Source organism: Felis catus, chromosome B1 (assembly GCF_018350175.1).
Source record: "Felis catus isolate Fca126 chromosome B1, F.catus_Fca126_mat1.0, whole genome shotgun sequence".
In the NCBI taxonomy this organism is placed as follows: Eukaryota; Metazoa; Chordata; class Mammalia; order Carnivora; family Felidae; genus Felis; species Felis catus.
In genome coordinates, this window is record NC_058371.1 from 110,983,928 (window position 1) to 111,008,724 (window position 24,797).

Sequence of the window (24,797 nt, forward strand, 5' to 3'; positions counted from 1 at the left end):
GGTTTGTGAGTTTGAGCCCCACTCTGTGCTAACAGCTCAGAGCCTGGAGCCCGCTTTGGATTCTGTGTCTTCTCCTCTCTCTGCCCCTTCCATGCTCATGCTCTGTTTCTCTCTGTCTCTCAATAATAAACGTTCAAAAAAAAATTTTTTTTTTTTCAAAAAAAATTTTTTTTAAAGAAGTGACTTAAAATTGTTTAAAATTATTATCTTGAACTTTTTGTTTGTTCTTTGGTTTGTGATTTTTTTAAAAAAACTAATTTCTGGTTTACTTGCTTCCTTATTTAATATAGAAGGCAGTGACGTACAGTGTTCAACCTTTGAAGCCAGGCGGTTTTGGACTGGATTTAGGTTCTGCCATTTATGGGCTGTAACAAAGCCCAACTTCTTCACCTGTCTAAGCCTCTCATTCCCATCCATAAAATGGGATGACTGCCCACCCATTCAGCAGAACTACATTAAGAATTATGTGTGATGACGTTTATAAACTATGGTGGAGTAGGTGGGACATAGCAGGGACTGAATAGATTCTATTATTATATTTTACACACAAAGAATAAGAAACTCAGTGATTCATCCTGTGGAGTTGCTTAAAGTCAGCTTTCTGCTTTGATCCTGCTATACTTCTTTACTGGGGCAGGCCAACCATCTATGTCTAGAATCACTGCCTACTGAGCCATTGTAACTGCACAAGAGTACCCTCTCTTTGAATTGTGCACTGTGAAAAAAAAGACAAAAAACAAAAACACCACTTCTTAGTAGAAATAGCATTCTATTAGAAGAACAGGACCGTAATCTTCTGCAAACTTCGCCCTATTCACCCCTCCCCTCCCCACCCCAATTCTTTTCCTTTTCATTGGCATCAATAATATTGAAATATAACAAGTCCATACTAAATCTAGGGCCCTTAATGAAAAGAAAAATGTCCCTTCTGCCTTCCCGAAGGGACTTTTATCCAATCAGATTCAAGACTTACTTACCTCTATAGTTAAGTGCTCACCTCTTGAGCATGTTCTAAAATACTTGGATCTGGGAAGAAAAGCAGAAAAACTTTAAAAATCACAATTAATACTAAAACTGAGCCAATGTAGTGACATAAACACATTTCTATAAAAACATTTCCCAGATTTTCAAACTTAGTTGTGAGTTTAAAAGTGTTCAACCAACATTTACCTACCAACACCACTATTTACTCAACCTGTAATAACAAATTAATTTATTGTATTTACTACATAGAATACAATTAAATTTTAACACTCATTATTGTTATTGTATCAAGGGAAGTATGTTAAAATATTGATGTGTTAAACAATGTATAAGAGTATGTCTCCAATTTTCGAAAACATATGCAAAACAACATAAATCTGGAAAGATATATGCCAATATGCTAAGAGTGGTTGTTTCTGGATTATGGAATCCATGTTTATACAAAGTTAGGCACTTTTTATTCTTTCCATGCCCATATAAATTTTAATCATTCTCTTCTGCTCCTATTAGTGAAATTTACAGGTTATCAAACAAGAAACTCCTTTGTTATATCTGCTCCAAGAACATGTCCACACTCTATTAACTATGTTTCTGTCCTCTATTATAGTATGAAAGTTGGTATAGGGCAGAGACACCCAAACTTCTTTACTACTGGAAATGCCAGGAGATTATAAGACTTTCACTTATAATGTGGTTCGTGTTATAGCTGCTTAAATTAATGGAGGAGTGGACTTCATGCCCCCACAGAGACCAAAAGTCACACTGAGGGTTTTTAATGGATCCTTGGACAGAAAGGATCCTTTAAAAGATGAGAAGAATCCTGGGGTTAGGATAGGTCAGAATGCTTTGTGAGTATCATGTGTTTATGTATGTGTGAAAGGGAGACAGGTTTAGTGAAAGGGAATGAATGCTATATTATCATGATAAAATTTTTACTATTATAAAGAATAAAAAACAGTGAAATCATAGGTCCCATTTTTCTTAGTACAATCTTTATTTGCTAACAGATGCAAAGCAGTTTTATTGCCCATTAAGAGATAATTAATAAAAAACAGAGGACTTGGAATTGTCATTTTACAGATCTAATAATTTATGGAACATACCCAGAACAAACAAAATACCCTTAATTCTCTAAGCATGTAGTGTCCCCATTCTTCTATTTTCCCCATTTCTCAAACAAAAACAGAAATGAGTTGAGCCTTTGAATAGCGCTGTGTTCTGGTATTAGGATACGTACTTCAAGTACTGTATGCTCTCTCCCTGCAACCATCGCTCTCTTCCCTGAATGAAGAATCTATCTCTGATTAATCTACTTCTCCTTCCAGGCTTACTGCGATGGTGTAACTGAATAATAAAGTTCAGTAATACTAAGTATCTCATTATAGACTATCAATGTGACTTCATTGCTGAAGCAAAACCTAAAGCTAAGTGGTATACTGTCCAAACCAAGAGAAGTAATTGTACTATGCTTGTATTAAATAGCAGAACACTGTGTTTTATTCCAATTATATACAGATACACCCCTAACTTTAGGAGAAGCCCAAGGTACTGACTGTTGTAAATGTCTCACTTTTCTGTGCTTTCTGTCCACATTTAACTTTAGTGAGGATGATTGTGCTTTTGCATGACTCTAACTCCCTGATTTTCTGACCAAACTAGACCATAGTCAAACCCCAGACTCATGTGATTGGTTCAGGGTCATATGGAAACTGAGCAGAGAGATATAATATCTTCCTGAGAGCTCTAGGGAGATGCTAGGAGTTATGCTTCTGAAAATCTTCAAAGAGGAATGAAACCAATCAAAAGAATGTTCTGACAGTGTTGAAGTCATCCCTAAGGATCAGGGGCATCCCTGCTCTGCCCATGGTTTTGCTAGTACTTGATAAATCTAGTATCCTTATAAGAAATTCTACCTTTTGCCTAAGATAGTTTGATCTAGATTTCTGTCCCCACAAAGTCCTGACTAATAAATAAACATAAGTCTATATAATAGAATGGCAAAAGAGCAAGTTAATAGAAAAAAAAACACCCTAAAACCAAAATAAAACACAACAATTAAAATGAAAGGTATAAAGAAAAGCAAAACAAGTGAAAAAACATTTAAGTTTTCTTTTTAAAAACAGATTAGATTGAAGGTCTCAATCTAATCTGTTTTTAAAAAGAAAACTTAACTTAGATTAAAGGTCTCAATCTAATCTGTTTTTAAAAAGAAAACTTAGATTAAAGGTCTCAACCTAATCTGTTTTTAAAAAGAAACTTAAATGTTTTTATTCACAAAGGCATATATTGATTCCTACTATCATAAATGCCAAGATTATACTAATAGATTAAATACTCAATTTGGCAAACTCAGGGGCAACATTTTTTATTAGAAGCGTTTTATCCTGGGATTTATCCAAAAAGAAGTCGAGAAATATTGTAATACACATTTTAAAGTAATTAGAAAGCCGACTGCTTGAAAGTAGCATCTCAGATTTGAGAGAGCTCTCCATTACTTAAGTGGTATATGAAAGAAATTTAAATTAAAATCTTTACATATTATTGGATGCCTAAAAGTCTAATACATCTGGAATATAACTTTTTCAGGGTTTCCTGTAATAAAGTGCCCTGATTTTCTACCTTGAAGTGTTATTTTATTTATTTAAAATATTTTAATGTTTATTCATTTTGGAGAGAGAGAGAGAGAGAGAGAGAGAGAGAGAGACAGAGTGCAAGCGGGGAAGGGACAGAGAGGGAGACATGGAATCTGAAGCAGGCTCCAGGCTCTGAGCTGTCAGCACAGAACCTGTCCCAGGGCTCGAACCAACAAACTGTGAGATCATGACCCGAGCCAAAGTCAGATGCTTAACCGACTGAGCCGCCCAGGCGCCCCTTGAAGTGTTGTGTTAGAATAAGGAGTGAGGTTCTTCACAATCCTCTACTACCTACTTCTAGGTAAAGATGATAATACAAGTGAGGGGGTCTGGGTGGCTCATTCGGTTAAGCCTCCGACTTCAGCTCAGGTCATGATCTTGCTGTTCATGAGTTCAAGCCCGGCGTTGGGCTCTGTGCTGACAGCTCGGAGCCTGGAGCCTGCTTCAGATTCTGTGTCTCCCTCCCTCTCTGCCCCTCCCCTGCTCATGCTCTAAGTCTCTCTCCCAAACTAAATAAATAAACATTAAAAAAAAAAAAAGATGATAATAAAAGTGAAAGGTAAGTAGAACAATTGCAGAGAGGAAAATCGTACCTGTTTTATTAAATGTGACCTCAAGTGTTTATATTTTTATTTCATAAATATTTACTGAGTATGTAACTAAGTGCTTGGCATGGTTCTAAAGTGCTGGCAATACAACTGTCAATAAAACTGATAAAGACCCTACCACCTTGCAGCTAACATTCTTGGGAATGAATGACAATAAGCAAATGGTGGGAAATGCTACGAAAAAATAAAATACTTCAGAGTAAGCAAAGATAGTGACCAGGAGAGGGAAGTTATTTTATGTAGGGTGGTCAGGGTAGGACTTTCGGTTAGAGCAAAATTGGAACAAAGATCCCCCCAAGAAAGCCAGCCAGCTAGATAACTGGAGGAAAATAATTCTAAGCAGAAGAAAGACAAATACAAACAAGCTCTGAGGCAAATTGTTCTTTGCATATTCTACGTAAGTGGGGGACCTGAATGAATGGCTGGAATGGGGAGAAAAAAATATGAGGTCTAAGAAACAGCCAGGGTCAGACCACAGGCCTTTGTAGGCCATAGGAAGGGTTCTGGAGTTTATTCTCAATAGTTAAGAATTTACAAAAAAAGATTTCTGTCTTTGGCATCCCCCCCACACTTTTTTTTTTTTTTTTAGCTTTTATCATGACAATTTTCAAATATGCCCAAAAGTAGGGAGGAGAACATATACACCTCCTTGTACCCATTACCCTACTTAAAAAAGTTACCATTTTCCCAAGCAGGCTGTGTATTGTCAGTGCAGGAGCCCAGCCTGGGTTCAGACTCATGAGCTGTGAGATCATGACCTGAGCAGAAATCAAGAGTTGGACACTAACCAACTGAGTCATCCGGCGCACCCCAACTTGCAACCACCCTACTTCCTCTGTAGTCCTCTTTTAGTCTGTAACAGCCCTCCTTGCTGTACCATCACCTCTTCCCATGCCACTCATGTATTGGAGAAATTGTGTCATTTGTCCTGTAGAATTTCTCAATTTCTAGGTTTGGCTGATTGTTCTTCTCTTGGTGCTGCTTGCTTCCTCTATCCTCTGTATTTCCTGTGTACTGACAATTTGATTTAAATTGAGTGCAATTTTTTAAGGCAAGAACTCTTCAAATATGGCACTTGCTGTTGAACTAAATTATGAGGAACTTTATTTTTGTCTGCCTCACTTTTACTGATGCTAAGATGATCTGTAGGTTCAGGTATTGTCAGCCTAATTCATTATAAAGTTTCAAACCAACCTAGAAAAGGGGTGACTGGTGTTTTTAGATGCCTTACGCTTAACATCCATACATAGTTAAGAGTCTGGATGAGAATTCTCTATTCAAATTCCAAGTCTAGCACATTAAGATAAATACCAATCCCCAAACCCCTTATACTTTTTCTATAATTAACCCTGGGCCTACTTCTCAATTCCAGATCACTAAGAACACCATTCTTTTCTTCCTGGCTTCAAACCCAGGAAATTAATCTTTGTTTTCTTTTCCTATCCTAAGGAAGGCTTGCTGTGAACAAAGATACAATGCCAGTGATTTTTCCTCCCATATATATGCTTCATGCTATTACTAATACATACACAAGCCTATTGTGTTTAAGAAGTTTATTACCAATCACTGTGGAGAAATAGAAGTATAGCTTATTCTTGGGGAAAAAGGAAGAATGAGCTATTTCTCAAAAAGTTGGAAATACAGAAAACAAAAATTAAAACTATAAAAGCAACACACAATGTATCTGTTACCTCGACAAGCTAAATTACCTTAAAGAAAAAAGAATAGCTCCTGGGTAAAGGAAAGAGAAGTAGTTAATATCTAAAAGAAGAATGTGTTAAAGTGGAGGAAATGGAAGGGCAGAAAACAGGGAAGTAAATGTTGGCAGAGTTCATCCAAAGCCCATCTGCAGAACAGTCCCTGGTTCAAGGAACTGAGCTATCTGGACCCAGTGGTAGGTAGTGCTCCATGGTGATGGGTTATTTGAATTGTATAACTTTTTCTGAATTTATGCTAAGAAACTCCACCCTATTATTTACTCATAGCGAAAGAATGTGCTTAACTGAAGCTACAAGTACTATACATTTTCTGGACAGTTATATTTTACATTGTTAATTACCAAATATGCCTTCTGTTTTTCTATATTTGACCCAATAAAGCTGAGGGCAAGAGCCTGGGACAAAGGGAAATCACTGATGTGACTGTTCAAACAAAACTACTAGGTGTTAGGGGCTCCTGGATGGCTCAGTCAGCTAAGTGTCTGGCTGTTGGTTTTAGCTCAGGTCGTGATCTCACAGTGAGTTGGAGCCCCACTTTGGGCTCTGCACTGACGGTGCGGAGCCTGCTTGGAATTCTCTCTCTCTCCCTGTCTCTCTCCTCTCTGCCCCTCCCACGTCTCTCTCGCTCAAAATAAACTTAAAAAAAAATTACTATGTGTTAATGGAAAAACAAAACTAGCCATAGAAAAATCACAGGACTTGTCATCTTCAGGTCTCCCAAGTCCTGTGCAGGAATATTTCATTACAGTACATAGGTCCTAGTTGAGAATATTTTCTTCAAGAATGAAGTTCTAGTTGTATATAAGAGGCACCATTAAAAAAGAACAGTGGAAAATTAGATACAAAGAAATAGGATCAGTCTAAAACCAGAAATTTGATACCAACCAATTAAACTACATTTCCAACCTTAGATGAAAGTTAAATCTTAGAAAGAAAAATAAGAAACAAAATGACTGAAAGTAGCAATGTCTATTGCAATGGCCTGGCTCTTTTTTTTTAAGTTTATTTTTATTTATTTTTGAGAAAGATACAGAGAGCAAGTGGGGGAGGGGCACAGAGAGGAGACAGAATCCCAAGCAGGCTCCACACTGATGGTGCAGAGCCTGATGTGAGGCTTGAACTCATGAACTATGATATCATGACCTGAGCCAAAATCCAGAGTTGGATGCTTAACCAACTGAGCCACCCAAATGTCCCACAAAGGCCTGGCTCTTGATTATTATCACTTGGCTTAAAGAAATAACGTTTTGCTTTCTTCAATTTGAAAAAAAAAATATTGACTTGAAAATTCTTAGTATGCAAAATGTTACAAAAAAACAAAGTATAACAAATTATCACCGTAATGGAGAGCAAAGAGAGACATTTATTGTCTATAATGGGCCAGGTATTATTATGCATGTATGGACTTTGTTGTTGTTTTTTTATGAACTTAGTTTTTATATGTATTTTTATATACATTTCCTTTCCACAATAATCCTATGAAGTACTGTAATCTTAGAGACAGGCACTGTTCAACACGATAGCCACTAGCCTACGTGTGGCTATCAAGCACTTAACATGTGGCTAGTCTGAAGTGAGAATTCAGTCTGAATATTTCAAAGAGACACTGGATTTTGAAGACTGAATACCAAACAAAAACAACAAAATAAAATGATCTAACTCCAATAACTAAGTTCTTTCAACATATATTCATGATCAAACATAGATAAATATCTGTTAGATCTTCCTCAATTCCTCTTCCTTCCAAGTTAAACTGATTACAATTCTGCAGTTGAAAACACTGATGTGCATATTCCAATACTCTGTGTATGGCTTAGAATCTAAAAGTATGCTGATTTTATATGTAATGCTGCTTTGCAATATAGGCTTTTAGTACACTTTTAGAAGAAACAAATGTTTGTATTATTCATAAAGCATTTGTTTTATTATTCATAAAAAGTTCACTAAATATTAGGGGTTATTTAAAATTAAAAGACATTTAAATCTGACATTTAAAATGAAAAGAAGGGGTGCCTGGGTGGCGCAGTCGGTTAAGCGTCCGACTTCAGCCAGGTCACGATCTCACCGTCCGGGAGTTCGAGCCCCGCGTCAGGCTCTGGGCTGATGGCTCAGAGCCTGGAGCCTGCTTCCGATTCTGTGTCTCCCTCTCTCTCTGCCCCTCCCCCGTTCATGCTCTGTCTCTCTCTGTCCCAAAAATTAAAAAAAAAAAAAAAAAAAAGTTGATAAAATGAAAAGAAAATGTGGTCACTTTCATTAACTTCTTAAGAATCTAAAAATAAAGAGCCATCCTACTTTTATAGACCTATTGTTAGTATATAAGTGGGTCATGTACAAAGTTCCCTAAATTTCACTAAAATTTTTTAAAGTAAATCAGAACAATTTAAGATTTTTCATTATGCAAACATAACTGCTTAAAAATAAAAACAGGCAGCTAAAAACCATATTCTCTGCTTTCATATTTGTAACATTTGACTAAAGTTTTGAATCTCAAATTCATTTCATTGATAATGATAACAAAACTCTAAGAGAAAACTCCCAAGCTCGTAAGACCAGAGATTCTCAAAGTAGTGAACGTTGGAGGTTATTAGAGAAACCAATATGCAAAAATGGCAACAGTAAATCTAGGAAGGCATCCATTCCCCACCCTAGGGCAACAATCAATTAATAAGTTATTATTACTGACAGGAAACTGATGTACACCTCTGATAGCTGAAATAAGAAAGAGAAAAAAGTATGTGTCTATGATCTAGACGCAATACATAAAAACATCTCTAATAATACATATTTAATGCTAACAGCTCTGTTTTAGTAAATCTGTCATACTCTACTTCGGCATGTAACAATCACCTTGTTAAAAAGTGGAGATTATTGGGGCACCTGGGTGGTTCAGTCGGTTGAGCATCCGACTTCGGCTCAGGTCATGACCTCACGGTCTGTGAGTTTGTGCCCCACGTCAGGCTCTGTGCTGACAGCTCAGAGTCTGGAGCCTGTTTCAGATTCTGTGTCTCCCTCTCTCTCTGACCCTCCCCTGTTCATGCTCTGTCTCTCTCTGTCTCAAAAAAATAAATAAACGTTAAAAAAATTAAAAAAAAAGTGGAGATTACTGAGCTCTGTCTCTGATTTACAGAGCTGGATATTATATTCTGTTCTACTCATCTATTTGTCTAGCCTTATACCAGTATAGCAGGGTTTTGATTATTAGAACATATAAGGCAAGTCAGCTTCCTCAAAATTTGTAGGCCAGATTTGGTTTCTTGTGCTTTCATAAAAATTATTGGAATCAGCTTGTGAAGTTCAGTGCAACTGGTGGACCTGCATTCAATTCACATCTTTCTATCCATAAACATGGCACTATCCTTCATTTATTTCAGGCTTTTGTTTTTAAATGTTTTGTTCTTACACATCTATTATTGATTTATTTCTAATTTCTTATACTTTTCATTGCTAACATGGAAAGTAATTTTTAAAAAATGTGTATTTGTTTATTTTGAGAGAGAGAGAGAGAGAGAGAGAGAGAGAGAGAGAGAGAGAGAGGGAGGATGAGTGGGAGAGGGGCAGAAAGAGAGGGAGAGAGAGAATCCCAAGCAGACTGCACTGTCAGCAAAAAGCCTGACATGAGGCTTGATCTCATGAACCATGAGATCATGGCCTAAGCTGAAACCAAGAGTCAGACACTTAACCAACTGAGTCATCCAGGTGCTCCAGAAAGTAATTTTTAAAACATGCATTATCTGTTTGTTTCTGGAATACAGGAATACAATAAAGTCTTAGTATAAATATTAGACAGCATTTCACATTAATACATTGGGAAAAATATCTGACAATACCAGATGTTAGGAAGTGGAACAATGAAAATCTACTGTTGGTACAAGTATAACCTGGTAAAATTACTTTGAAAAGTCTGACATTCTGTAATAAATCTGAAGATGTGCATGAGCTATCCCATTCCATTCCTAGGTATATGTACCTAAAGAATCTCTTATACACATGTACAAAGAGTCATTTGTAAGAATGTTAACTGAAGTAGTTTGTAATACCAAATAAACCTCAAAATAATCTAAATGCTCACCAACAGGAGAATGGATAAATTAATTATAGCTTACTGATACAATGACACACCACTACACAGGAGCCTGAATGAATGAACCAGAGCCACATGTATGAAAATGGATATTTTGAATAAATATTCCAGGTAAGAACAATACCCTAAAGCAAAGAATTAATCAATCAATGTTTACTGTATTCAGAGTGACAACAGGGGAATAAAAACATCACTCTTTCTTTCAAGTGGGAGGAGTAAACTTAGACCCATATAAGAAGGTGCTCCTGCAAGTTCCAGGAACCATGTGATTACTAGAGAAATGAGTGGAGATAAATGCATAGAGAATAAGTGCATGCATGAATAAAGTTTGCAATTAAAGTTGGATCTAGGTAAGAAATGATGACAGATTGTACTAAAGTGGAGTCAGTGAGTGAAATGGGTAGGTTAAAGAGGTATTTAGAAAATAAAACTGGAAAATGAGATGATGGGGAGGAGAGTCAGAGAATCCCAATGGGGTTGTAATAGCAAAGAAACAGGAGTCAAGAATGAAGTGTACAAGGGGAGAAAAATAAATGTGGCCAATCCAAGTCCTAAGACTTAAATGCCAGAGGTGACAAGGATAAAAAACTAAGTGATGTGAGAAGCTGAAAGAAACCTATAGGAATACACCAGTATCACATAATACAAAGCTGAGCTGTAAAGAAAATGGTTAAAGTCTTATCATGTGTGCACTTAACTTTCATGAATTCAGCCATATGCCCTGGAGGGAAAGGGGAGATTAGAAATAATGTAGACAACAATTCCACCATTCTATTCAAGAGCATATATATTCAAGTGTATTATGGTGAAAGCTGAGCTGCTGAAACAAAGAGTCTCCAAAAACAATGAGTTAAAGAAAATAGAAGTCTATTTTCCCTTTAACAGTCTAGAGCTCCCCAAAGTCATCCAAGGACATTCATTTATACATAAGCCTTATGTCCCTATGTTTCTAAACAAAGTAAAGTTTCTGTATGTCCATTCTACTACTGCTGAAGATGTGAAAGCGGACTCAAACATATAAATGATATTAAAGAAGTAGAAAAAATAGGCTATCGTATTCTAAATGAAGGTGAAGTAAAAATTTTTGGAAGAGTTTAAAAGTAATGTTACACAAGTGAAAATTCTTGCATATATATATTCTTGCATATTTATCAATTTTATCAAGGCAGATATCAAGATAATTTTTTATTCAGGATAAAATCGGTCTCATCAAGAATAGGCTGAAAATGCAGTTTTTTATACTTCTGCATGTTATTTTGCACAGCAAATACCCTTTTCACCAAAGTGACTTAAGTAAAAGATAACTGAAAATTTTTCATAAGTCCTACATTTGTACTGTTCCTTTTCTTCATATCCTGATGTCTAACATCTGTTAAAATAAAATAGGAAAGTCTTTCCCTAGATCTTCTGTTTGACATTATAAATAATGAAGAACCACGGTAAATTGTTACAAAGTCTATTAAAAATTAAAAGCTTCCCAAGACTTTTTTTTTAATGAACAAAAGACTGGAAAGGTTACAAATCAGATGCCCCATAAAAGCTGTTACAATCAAGATGATAGACACATCATTTTTCAATTATTATCAAGTATTTCAATGGAAGTTTAATAATTCAAATCTCAAAGCATGATCCATCAGTAGATTTTCCAGGTTGGGATAGCATCGACATAGATGATAATAATAAATAATAATAACACTTATTGTTTAATAAGCCCCTCCTGAATGAAGGCAAATTTAGGAAAAATGAATGTGTAGAAAATTTATTTCTCAAAGAGAAAGACAACTCTTTCTGCTAAACATGGGTTAAAAAGAGTCATTGCCTTAAAAAATTTTTCATTCCAATATAGTTAACATACAGTGTTATGTTAGTTTCGGGTGTACCATATAATGATTCAACAGTTCCATACATCACCTAGTGCTCATCAGGACAAGTACACTCCTGAATCCCCATCACCTATTTCACCCATCCCCCTCATCCACCTCTCCTCTTGTAACCACAAGCTCGTTCTCTGTAGTGGAGTCTAGACGCTTCTTGCTTTATCTTTTCTTTTTTTTTTTCCTGTGCTCATTTGTTTCCTAAATTCCACATATGAGTGAAATCCTATTTGTCTTTCTGACTGACTTGTTGCACTTCACATTATACTAACTCCATACATGTTTTTGCAAATAGAAATATTTCATTCCTTCATATAGTTGAATAACATTGCATTGTGTATATACACCACATCTTCTTTACCCATTCATCTATCAATGGACTGTTGGTTGCTTCCACGATTTGGCTATTGTAAATGAAAACAGGGATCCATGTATCCCTTTGAATTAGTGTTTTTGTATTTTTTGAGTAGATACCTAGTAGTGTGATTACTGGATTGTAGGGCAGTTCTATTTTTTAACTTTTTGAGGAACCTCCAAACTGCTTTCCATAGTGGCTGCACCAGTTTGCATTCCCACCAGCAGTGCACAAGTGTTCCTTTTCTCTATATTCTCACCAACACCTGTTGTTTCTTGTGTTGTTGATTTTAGCCATTCTAACAGGTGTGAGGTGATATCTCATTGTAGTTTTGATTTGCATTTCCCTCATGATGAGTGATGATGAGCATCATTTCATGTTGTCTGTTGGCCATCTGGATGTTTTCTTTGGCAAAATGCCTGTTCATGTCTTCTGCCCATTTTTAACTGGATTATATTTTTCGGTGTTGAGTCTTATAGTTCCTCATTTATTTTGGATATAGCCCTTTTTTGGATATATCAGTTGTAAATATCTTCTCCCATTTTGTAGGTTGCCATTTAGTTTTGATGATTGTTTCCTTTGTTGTGCAGAAGCCTTTTATTTTTATGTAGTCCCAATGGTTTATTTTTGTTTTTATTTTCCTTGCTTTCGGAGACATACCTAGAAAGAAGTTGCAATGGCAGATGCCGGAGAAATTACTGCCTGTGATCTCTACTAGGATTTTTGACTTCAGGTTTCACATTTAGGTCTTTAATCCATTTTGAATTTATCTTTTGTGTATGGTGCAAGAAAGTGGTCCAGTTTTCCCAACACCATTTGTTGAAAAGATTGTCTTTTTCCCTTCAGATATTCTTTCCTGCTTTGTTGAAGATTAATTAACCATATACTTGTGGGTTCATATCTGGGTTTTCTATTCTGTTCCAGTGATCTATGTGTCTATTTTTGTGTTAGTACCATTCTGTTTTGATTACTACAGCTTTGTAACCTGAAGCCTGGAATTGTGATACAGTTTTGCTTTTCTTTTTCAAGATTGTTTTGGCTATTTGGGGTCTTTTGTGGTTCCATACAAATTTTAGGATGGTTTCTTCTAGTTCTATGAAAAATGCTGTTGGTATTTTGATAGGAATTGCATGAAATGTGCACATTGCTTCTGACATTTTAACAATAGACATTTCAACAATATTTGTTAACAATATTTGTTCTTCTAATCCATAAACATGAAATGTCTTTCCATTTTTTAAAGTCTTCTTGAATTTCTTTCATAAATGTTTTGTAGTTTTCAGAGTGTAGGTCTTTCACCTCTTTGGTTAAGTTTATTCCTAGGTATTTTATTATTTTTGGTGCAATTGTAAATGGGATTGTTTCTTTAATTTCTCTTTCTACTGCTTCATTAGTATATAGAAATGCAATCAATTTCTGTATATTGATTTCATATCTTAACACTTTACTGAATTCATTTATTAGTCCTAGTATTTTTTTTTTTTTGGTGGAGTCTTTTAGAGTTTTCTATATACAGCGTCATGTCATCTGCAAATAGTGAAAGTTTTACTTTTTCCTTACTAATTTGGATGCCTTCTATTTCTTTTTGTTTTCTGATTGCTGTGGCTAGGACTTCCAGTACTATGTTGAACAAAAATGGTGAGAGCGGACATCCTTGTTTTGTTCTCGGTATTAGGGGGAAAATCTCTCAGTTTTTCCCCATTGAGGATGATGTTCGCTGTGGGTTTTTCATATAAGGCCTTTATGAGGTATATTCCTTCTAAATCTACTTTGATAAGGGTTTTTATCATGAATATGTTGTACTTTGTCAAATGCATTTCTGCTTCTATTGAAAAGACCACACAGTTTTTATCCTTTCTCTTATTGATGTATCACATTGATTTGTGAATGCTAAACCACCCTTGTAACCCATGAATAAATCCCACTTAATCATGGTGAATAATTTTTTAAAATTTATTGTTGAATTCAGTTTTCTAGCATTTTTTAAAGGGCTTTGTGTCTATGTTCATCAAGGAAATTGGCCCGTAGTTCTCTTTTTTTTAGTGGTGTCTTTATCTGGTTTTACTATCAGGTTAATGCTGTCCTCATAGAATGAATCTGGAAGTTTTCCTTCCTCTTCTATATTTTGAACTAGTTGGGAGAACAGGGATTAACTCTTCTTTAAATGTTTGGTAGGGGGTGCCTGGGTGGCTCAGTGGGTTAAGCATTTGACTCTTGATTTTGGTTCAGGTTTGTGAGATCCAGCCCTGAGTTGGGCTCTGCACTGAGAGTGTGAAAACTGCTTGGGATTCTCTGCCTCTCTATCAAAAATAAACATTAAAAAAAAAGGTAGAATTCCCGTGTGAAGCCATCTCGTCCTGGGCTTTTGTTTGTTGGGAGGTTTTTTGTTTTTAATCACTGATTAATTTCTTTACTGGTAATCAGTCTGTTCAAATTTTCTATTTCTTCCCGCTTCAGTTTTGATAGGTTATAGGTTTCTAGAAATTATCTATTTCTTCTAATTGTCCAATTTGTTGGCATATAATTTTTCACAATAGTCTCTTACAATAGTATTTCTGTGGTGTTTGTTAGGTGTTATATCCTCTCTCATTTGTGATTTTGAGTCCTTTCTCTTTTTTTCTTCATGACTCTTGCTAGAGGTCTATCAATTTTGTTGATTCTTTTCAAACAGCTCTTGGTTTCACTGACCTGTTCTATTGTTTTGTTTAGTGTCCATATCATTTATTTCCTCTCGAATCTTTATTTCTTTCCTTGTGCTGGCTTTGTGTATTGTGTATTGTTCTTTTTCTAATTCCTTTAAGTGTAAGGTTGAGATTTTTCTTGCTTCTTGAGGTGAGCCTCTATTGCTATAACTTTCCTTCTTAGAACCACTTTTGTTGGGGTGCCTGGGTGGCTCAGTGAATTGATCGTCCAACTCTGGATTTTGGCTCAGGTCATGATCCCAGGATTGTGGGATCAAGACCCATGTTGGTTCCACATTGAGTGTGGAGCTTGCTTGGGATTCTCTCTTTCCCCTGCACAAGCTCTCTCTTTAAAAATAAAAATAAAAATAAAAATAAAAATAAAAATAAAATAAAAATAAAAATAAAAATAAAATAAAAATAAAATAAAAATAAAAATAAAAATAAAAATAAAAAAAAATAAAAATAAAAATAAAAATAAAAATAAAAATAAAAATAAAAATAAAAATGAAATAAACCACTTTGGTGCATTCCAGAGATTTTGGACTGTTGTGTTTTCATTTTCATTTGTTTCCAGGTAACTTTTTATTTCTTTGATTTCTTGCTTCACTCATTCACTGTTTAGTAGCATGTTATTTCACCTGTATGCATTTGTGGTCTTTCCAGATTTTTTTCTTGTGGTTGATTTCTAGCTTCATAGCATTGTGGTAAAAAAAGATGCATTATATGAGGGTCACTGCCCTTTAAGAGGGGCCTGAGGAAACTAATAACTAGAAGGAGCATTATTGGTCTTTTGGTTCTTTCTCATTCATCCTCTGCAATCTGTATACAGCATGTGAAATTGCTGACCACCTTCTTCTTCAGTAACTGTTGCTACTTATGTATCTATGATATTGAATTTTCTAATTATAATTGAACCTCCCTGGGTTACTGAATGATAGACATAGCTTTGTAGTTAAAACACAAAAGTGAATAAAAACTTACCCATGTACCCAAGAGGCTTAGGGTCTAACAGGATAGATGCACAGGTAAATTAACAACTGCCATGCTTTGAGAGGGATATGTTCAGATGAGGGGCATCAAAAATCAGCTGGAGGAGGGATCAGCCAGGCCCCAAGGAGTGAAAAAGAGCGTTTCAGAGAGTACCAGTTACCAAAGGCAAGGGGGAATGAAAGAGCAAGATATATTTAAGAAACATACACATTAATTCTGTCAACAGGTATTTAATGCCTGTATACCTTCTATCCAAGGCATAGAACTTGGAGTTAAACAGTCAATGGTGAGCAAAAACAGACATGGACTCCTTCCTTTACACTGAAAGCAGATAACACGTATTAACCAAATAATCACACTATTTCAGGTATAATAAAAACCTGAAGAAGTGCTCAGAAGAAAAGGATGATGATTCCGTGATGGTGTGAAGACTTATCCACTGGGGGTAGGAAGTGGTTTGGGAAGACTTCTGTGGGGAGAATCCTTGAGCTGGCGTCTAAAAGATGACTGAGTAAGAGCTACCTAAGTAAAAAGGGAAGAAATGGATGCAACGAAGTGTATGACACAGATGAGTACCACCTCCCCCCAAAAGCCTTGAAGTAATAATGCAAAGTCTTGAAATCTACATTAAAGATTTCAATGTTTATCCTAAAAGTATGATAAGCCACTGAAGAATTTTAATCGGTGTTTATTCACAGATTTGCGTTTATCTTTACTTTGACTCCAAAATATAGGAGCTACTGAAAAGGATCAGGAATAGATGTGGGTAGACCTGCTGGCAGTCTACCCACTCAGTTAACAAATATTTACTGGGTGCCTAATATGGGGCAAGCACTGTTTGTATACTGGATGTATAGGAATAAACAAATCAAAGTCCCTGAGTTCATGAAATTTATACTCTGTTAAAGGGAAATGAATACTAGACAGACAGAGTTTACAAAGTCATGAAGTGGTAAGTGCTATGAAGGAATAAAGTAGTGTCAGAATATGATGAATTAGGAAGAGTGTTGTTTTACCACATGGTACTGAAAATCTAGGCAAGAAATGATGAAAGCTTGGACTAAGGTGGCAGTGGTGAAAGAAATAGGTGGGTTGAAAAACTAGGAGGTACAAAAAAATCTGGTTTGGGGGACGGACTAAGAAATGTGAGATGATGGGGGAATAGTGTCATAGATGCTCCTAGGTTAGTGACTTTAAGAAAGGTACAGTAGAAGAATCTAATTCAATTTTTAAGGACTCCAACATTTAATGACAAAGGTGAAGAAAATGAACATTCAGGGGCACCTGGGTGGCTCAGTTAAGCATCCAACTTTTGATTTCGGCTCAGGTCACAATCTCACAGTCGTGGCATTGAGCCCCACATTGGGCTCCACACTGAGTATGGATCCTGCTTAAGATTCTCCCTCTCTCCCTCTCTCTCTCTCTCTCTCTCTCTCTCTCTCTCTCTCTGCCCTTGTCCCCCACTAGGACTCTCTCTCTCTCTCTCTCTCTCTCAAAATACAGAAACATAGGAATAAACAAGAAAATGAATATTCATAGGGTATAGGGAAGATAGATCAATTTAAATCCACTACCCAGGGAGGTAGATAGAAAATATGGTATGAAATTACAGGAGTTAAAGGAGGAGCAAACAGCATCAAATGCAGCTAAAAGGTGAAGTACAGCAAAGATTACTAACACCCACTGGATTATGATGGCTGTTTTCATGTTATGGGGCAGAAGGAGGCAACAAAGGCAGCAGTGGCAGGGAACATTTAGCTTGCCTTGAAGACTGAGTGAGAAGTGAGGAAATTGAGATACCAAGACTGGATAATTCTTTAGGTTGTTAAAGGGAAAGAACAGGAAATAGGGTAGTAGCTAGCCGGAGATGTAGGAGTCTAAGTAAGGTTTAGTGTTTCTTTCTCTTTGTTTTTCAGATTAATGAGACATAGGCTCAAAAAGGTATCAGCGAGAGGGTAGAGGTACAAATATCCAGAAGATAGAATGGTCTGTTCTAAGGCAGGGAGGCTGTATTAGTTGGAAAGATGTAAGGGCAATTCAGAAGGTATCATCTACAGAACATGACAACCCATATTTGTAGGGTGATTAAAAGGGAGGAGTTTAATATGATTCTTAGATTCATGGCTTTAAGTGACGATACAGTGTTTACCACTCACGAGGTAGGGCACAAGGTAAAAGAAATGATTGGGGGTTTAAAAAATAAAAAATAGAAAATTGAGGAAAGGGCTGTGAGAAGGGAAGAAAGATGAGCTCAGCTTTACAAACTGAATTTGAAGTTATGTTTCATATCCAAGTGGAAATACCCAGTGGGTAATTACGTATTTCAGAGCTAATACTGAGATGACTGGGCTCATTAGTATGCAGGTAATAGGTAAAGCCATGTGTTTTCATGCCATCACCAAGGAAAAGTACATTAAAGAAGGAAAATATATTAAAAAAGAATAGAGTAAGGTTCAGAGCCCTGGGGAGTCTTTAAGGTAAAATACAGAATATTCAGGAAATTCATATCCATTTAAGTCTACTACTGTTCTCCTTCCTAACTCCTGAAATTTCAAAAGAAATGTCCTATACTTGTATATTTTTCTGACAAACATGCAGAAAACCAAACTGAATCTCTCAATGACACTATTGATTACTATTTTAGCGACATGTATTATGATAAAATATTCTCATTAGTATTCTCTATGGTCTTTTTTTTTAAATTTTTTTTTCAACGTTTATTTATTTTTGGGACAGAGAGAGACAGAGCATGAACGGGGGAGGAGCAGAGAGAGAGGGAGACACAGAATCGGAAACAGGCTCCAGTCTCCGAGCCATCAGCCCAGAGCCTGACGCGGGGCTCGAACTCACAGACCGCGAGATCGTGACCTGGCTGAAGTCGGACGCTTACCCGACTGTGCCACCCAGGCGCCCCATCTATGGTCTTTTTTTTTTTTAATTAATCAATGTAAAACTGGTAGGATATGTGTTCAACTCTGTGAACGAGCGACGTTTTTGCCAAAGTTAGACAATTACCTAAAAGAAAAAGGATAAGAGAAAACATTGTTTTCTATATCTTACAAGTACGTAAGTAATACTTCCTGGTTATTTATTCAACAAACATGAGACACTGAGAGTAGACAGAGATAAAGCATATCCTTGACCTTGAGGAGCTCTCAACCCATATCACCTTTTATGCTAGAAGTCCGACAACTATGGTCAATGGGCCAAATCTGGCCCAGTTGCCTGTTTCTGAAAAATGAAGTTTTATTAGAATACAGTCACATGCAATTTGTTTACCTATTATCTATGTTTTTGTGCTAAAACCGCAATGCTGAGTAGTGGCAAAAAAGCTGCACCTATGGCCTGCAAAGCCTAAAATATTATTATCTGGACCTTTACAGAAAAAGCTCACCTTATAAAGCAGATTGAAGCCTAGAGAGAATATTATTTCCTCAGGGAGGTAACATTGTCTCAGGGGGCTGGGCAGGTTTCATAAAGACAGCAATACTTGGGGCACCTGGGGGGCTCAGTCGGTTAAGCGTCCGACTTCAGCCAGGTCACGATCTCGCGGCCCCGTGAGTTCGAGCCCCAGGTCGGGCTCTGGGCTGATGACTCGGAGCCTGGAGCCTGCTTCTGATTCTGTCTCCCTCTCTCTCTCTGCCCCTCCCCCATTCATGCTCTGTCTCTGTCTCTCTCTGTCTCAAAAATAAATAAACGTTAAAAAAAATTTAAAAAAAAAGACAGTAATACTTAAGAATAAGTAAAAGCTCACCAAGAACAGGAAAAGAAGAAATATCACACACAAAGGCAAGGATGAGAGAACACTGTAATTTAAGAAAACAGGAATGCATATAGTCCATCTAGTATCTAGGAATTTGGGGATGTGGCAAGTGAAGAATGGCAGAGAATACTTTCATTGGTTTTCCCTGCCTATGCTGCCAAGGTCATGCATGCAGGAAGTAAAATCTACAATTTTAATGCATATTTTAAGAAAAATATAACTGGAAAACACAATTAGGCTGGTAAAATAGATTAAAATTATCTTGTTGGGAGTTTAAATTTGATACTACTCTCAATGGAAGGTTATCATTTTTCAAAAAAGTTAAGATATTAAGGCTTATGAATGAGTTGTTTTTTGAAATTAGATTTATTGTTTTCCTTTTTATATTATTCTCACTGATTTGTATTCTGATATTATCTTCTGAGTGAGAGAACAAATACTGAGATTACACTCTTTACGCAAATGCAGAGACTACATATAATCTTGAGCAGACGTTATGTTGCACATTTGAGCTGTTGCCATGCATCTCATCATCTCTCAGAGAAGGGGAAAAAGGCTGAGCAATTTAGCTGTAGGAAATAGGACACACAGGAAGTGGTTAAGTAAGGGCCTAGTATGATCCAGTATGAGTTTTAGAAAGCCTAACTCCAATGACAAAAAGGGAAGATGGACTGAAGTATGACAGATACATACAACAGGGAGAACCATCAAGAAGCCAGTGACCTGGCGATAAAAAAGACAAAGTTTAAGGCAAAGTACCAACAAAGGAAATGGATTCAATATGTATAAAGAAGAGACTGACTTAGCTGATGAGACAGAGGTAGAAGACTGTGAAGTTTAGTCTGTGGCTTGGAAAACTGTGAATGCAGCTGTTAAAGGAATTAATTCATAAAGCAGTGAAAGAAGAAACCTTGGGGGAAAGAAATTATACTATTTTAGATATTTCCTGCAATATTAGATATTTTAGATAGGTTGATTTGAGGAGACTTCACATATCCAAGTGTATCTGTTCACTTAGCAACTGAAAATACAGTGCTGAACCCTTGAAAAGAGGTCTGTTCAGAAGACATGAGATTTGGAAGTGTTGGTGGATGGGAAATCATAGGAATGGATGAAATTTCTTCAGGGGTGGGTTTATGTGTAAAGAGAACTAAATAAAGCACGGAAAACAAGGAGAAAAATCCCATACTTAATAGGCAGAGTAAGAACAGCCAGCAGAGAAGCAGGAAAATAAAAGTGATGTTGCAGAGGTCAAGTGCATAGTTTCAAGAACAGTTTATCATACAGAATAAAGAGTCAAGTTGTTAAGATATATGCATACATTACCTACAAAATAAAAAGCCGTGAGCTATTAGTGATTAAGAGTAAAGGCTCTGAATTCATAGGGACCTGGGCTCAATCCCAGTTTAGCTATCTTGAGTAAGATAAACTTGCCACACTTCAGTTCTCAATCTGTAATGTATGTAATAGTACTTACCTTTGTCACAAGACTGTGGTAAGGAATAAATGAGATAATGCAAAGTTATTAGAACAGAGCCTGCACACATAGGAAGTAATCAGATGTTGGCAGCTATTATTAAAATATTTTTTACCAGGAAAGAAAACAGCTGATCATTGTAAACTATTGCCTGAATTGAGGCAACTTTGTTGCTGAAGCCAAAAGGCCAACAAATATTAAATATAAAGGATACGAAACATGATCATACCTTTATATAAAACCACAGCACATTTTGGAGCACATGCGTGGCTCAGTGGGTTAAACGTCTAACTGTTGATTTCAGCTCAGGTCATAATCTCATGGTTTGATTCATGAGTCTGAGCCCTGCATCAGACTCTATGGTGAGAGTGCAGAGCCTGCCTGGGATTCTCTCTCCCTGCCTCTCTGCCCCTCCCCTGCTTGTGCATGCACTCTCTCTCACTCTCTCTCAAAATGAATAAATACACAAAAAAAACCTATTGTACATCTTAACTGGAACCATTGTGTGGAAATATATGGCAAGATAAAAATGGTAATTAAAATATAACACAACAAAACATAACTGGATCTTCAGTTTGAGAAAGAAACTAACACTAAAAGTACATACAAAAAAGATTTCCAGTACTGCCCAAGAATTGACCAGCAGGTGGAGCCCTCTGGAATGTGTTGGTGGGCAAAACTTCCTACAGTGAAAAAGGGTGACTCATTAAGATGTCTAAATTTTATTCCTTAAAGATATTTTACTCCCTCTGCTTTAATCACCAAATAATTTTATTAGTAGCAATATTTATGACATATCTTAACGCTGATATTAATATTTTGACTAGTTGACAGATATCTTAGAATATAAAATACTAGAATTCCCTAATATTTTATAAACAAAATCAGTGGTATTCTGGTTTTGAAACTGGGTAATGAATACTGAATGATCTGACTTTGAGATACCCTTGGGGAATCTATGAGGCTAAGGCCCTAGGTCATAAGGCATCCTTGTGATGTCCAGCTTAAAACAGTCTAAGAAAGCCCAGTTTTTTCCTACCTATGACAACTACAGTGACAAATATAAATTAAATCAAGTTTTTGCGATCACTCTAAATTTTTCATCTTCAGATGAACTATTAATTATCTAAACCTATACCAAAAAGAAAATCAGAATTACCAGGGGGTTAAAAACAAGCAACTAAAACGAGAGGCAAAGTGCAACTTTATTCTGTAAATAACAATTAGCTACATCCACTTGTCTCTGCATGCTTACTAGAAGCTTCTAAAACAATGTGAAAATTAATGTAAAACAATAAGTTATCAGTATATTCAAATAAGGGAACTGTCTTGTCCAAATCTACATTTATGGATTGATAGAAAAAGTATTGATATCACCATTATATGGTTTTAGATGACAGTGTCCACACCCACAGAAGTTCATTCCTTCAATAGGACTTGCTTGTTCAAGGAGTTTTGCCCATAACAGAGGAAAACAGATCAAACCATTATGTTTTTATGGCATATCAACCGACAATTAACACACTGATTTCACTGATTTCCCCCAGCCCCTTCCCTATGCTGCCAAGCTTAGGTGCTTGGGGAGTAAAATCTACAATTTTAATGCTACACTCTAAGGAAAACATAATTAGTTTGTAAAATCATAATGAAAGATCAAAACAAAAACTCCAGACACCAGTGTAGTCCAAAATCAAATACAAATGATTTCTGCTTACCCAATTAGATCATAAGACCCTATTTCTACAATTAGACTTTAACACACCACAACACAAATACAAACAGCATATTAACAAAGCCAGAGATTTTGTGACTTCCAGTCCTTAGTCAAACCTAGTTAAGCATATTTAACTATATTGGTGCACTTCCACACAAAAATTAGGAGTAAATTACAGGATTATGTCTGACATGATAAAAACAGCTGTCATGTTCCCCTTTGACAGTAATAGCCCTTAAGTCAGGGAAATCAAGATACTAAACTAGGCACAAAATCTTTAAATCCTAACCCTTCCATTCAGACTACTCAGTGCACAACCTTGGCTACTATGTATCAGTGAGGTGATGCAATGAACACAAAGAATATGCACCTGACGAACCAATGAGTGAATCATATATAAATAAGATCTCCATCACCAAAAGATCCAAATTATAAATCATGTGGCTTCCCGTTCGTGTATTCAGAACACCCTATTACCTAATAATGTTGGTTCAATGAGACAGAGACTGAAAATTTAGCAATCTGTTCCATAAAGTGCAAAAAGTCTTATTCCTTACATAAAGCGCCTTGGTTCATATTTTCTATTCTAAGTTTGAATTTCTGGGAAACGTTTAACAACAACAAAGCCAACTTCAAAGGAGTTTGTTCTAATTTTTTCCCAACACCGTAAGAAATAAAAACACAAAAATGGAATAATGAATTTCTAGTATTCCATGGATGGTGTGAGTAGAAAAACCTATGAATATGCCAGTTTTAATCAAGAGACGTAAGGTTCAGAAGGACTGTGATTTCCTCAGTATTACAGTTTATAGGTAGCAATCAGGGTCTAGCATTCCTCTGGAAATAACCGAAAGAATTAATACGGAAAAGCCACACACTGCTCCTCTTGTTATCAGTACCAAGAATCCGAATGCCTATTGGGAACCCAGCAATTCGGCAAGTCTTTGTACATGTCAAAGAGTTACTCAATGTCTGGAACCTTATTTTACTACCTACAGCATCCAAATGACTTCTACTAACAATCCCTCTGAGATAACAACTTTCTGGAGCCAGATTCTCAGCGGCTCTGTCACAGCCAAAGGGAGGATCAAATACACAGCTATTACCCTTGGCATCAGCCCAAACTCAACGTAGGGTGTGTCCGGGTTGTTGTGAAGCCTGTTCTACTGCCCATTCGTAGAGAGTACCCCATAGCTTCCCAGAGAAGACGCCTACCACGACTCCTTCCCCGCGTGACATCGCGCCCGGAGGGAGTCTTGCTGGAGGCGGCAAGAGCGACACCCGCCCCCTTCTCTAGCTTTTTCCCTGGGGGACAACTCTCGACCAGGGCCTCCACCACGACAGCCCGCTCGACGCCGGGCTGAGGGGCTCCCGGCCTACTTGAAGACGCAGGCGGAGGGAGGAAACGGAGACAGTGAAGGGGGTTCCCCGCAAGGGGCAGAATGGGAGGAGCCAGTGGGAGCTCGGCCCTTCCCCCAGCGGGCTTACCCTCCACCGCCTCCTACACGTTGCAGCCGCCCCGCTTCCTTGCGGAGGAGCCCGAAGCACTGCGTCCAGCAGCAGTTCCCCATCGCATGCCGCCCAGGCGCCGCCGCTCCTCCTCCTCCCGCTCAAAGCCCACACTCAGGCCCGGCAGCCGCATCCGCGCGGCACGAGCCGAATGAGGCTTCGGGGACCAAGGGCGGGCCGGCCGGCGCGCAACGGCGTGAGAACTGGGACAGGCGCTCGGAACAAAGGCAGCGGTTACTCCAGCAGCCACCGAGTCGCTGCCGCTCGAGGGAAGAGTGCCGGGCTGCGCGATCTGGACTCCCTCGCTGTCCGCATGGCCCCTCGCTCGCCTCAGGACCTCAGCCTAGCACAAGTGACCGCCTCCAGCCGCTGAAGGAAGCCAGTCCCCGCGAGTCGCGCACCCAGAC

The 24,797-nt window shown here is 37.4% G+C and overlaps 1 protein-coding gene across 2 annotated transcripts in view; it reads right to left on the reverse strand.

Annotated features, from left to right (window-relative positions):
* The window catches only part of AP1AR (adaptor related protein complex 1 associated regulatory protein), a 40,202-nt gene extending 15,405 nt beyond the window's left edge, over positions 1–24,797 (reverse strand). The window contains exons 1-2 of one of the 2 annotated variants that reach the window (XM_019829078.3): positions 24,370–24,797; positions 978–1,026 (exon numbers count right to left, since the gene is read on the reverse strand). In XM_019829078.3, coding sequence (XP_019684637.1) covers positions 978–1,026; positions 24,370–24,452 — 132 coding nt within the window. In that variant the 5' untranslated portion in view covers positions 24,453–24,797. The remainder of the gene's footprint in view (positions 1–977; positions 1,027–24,369) is intronic. The other variant, XM_011281713.4, reaches the window with a different exon arrangement.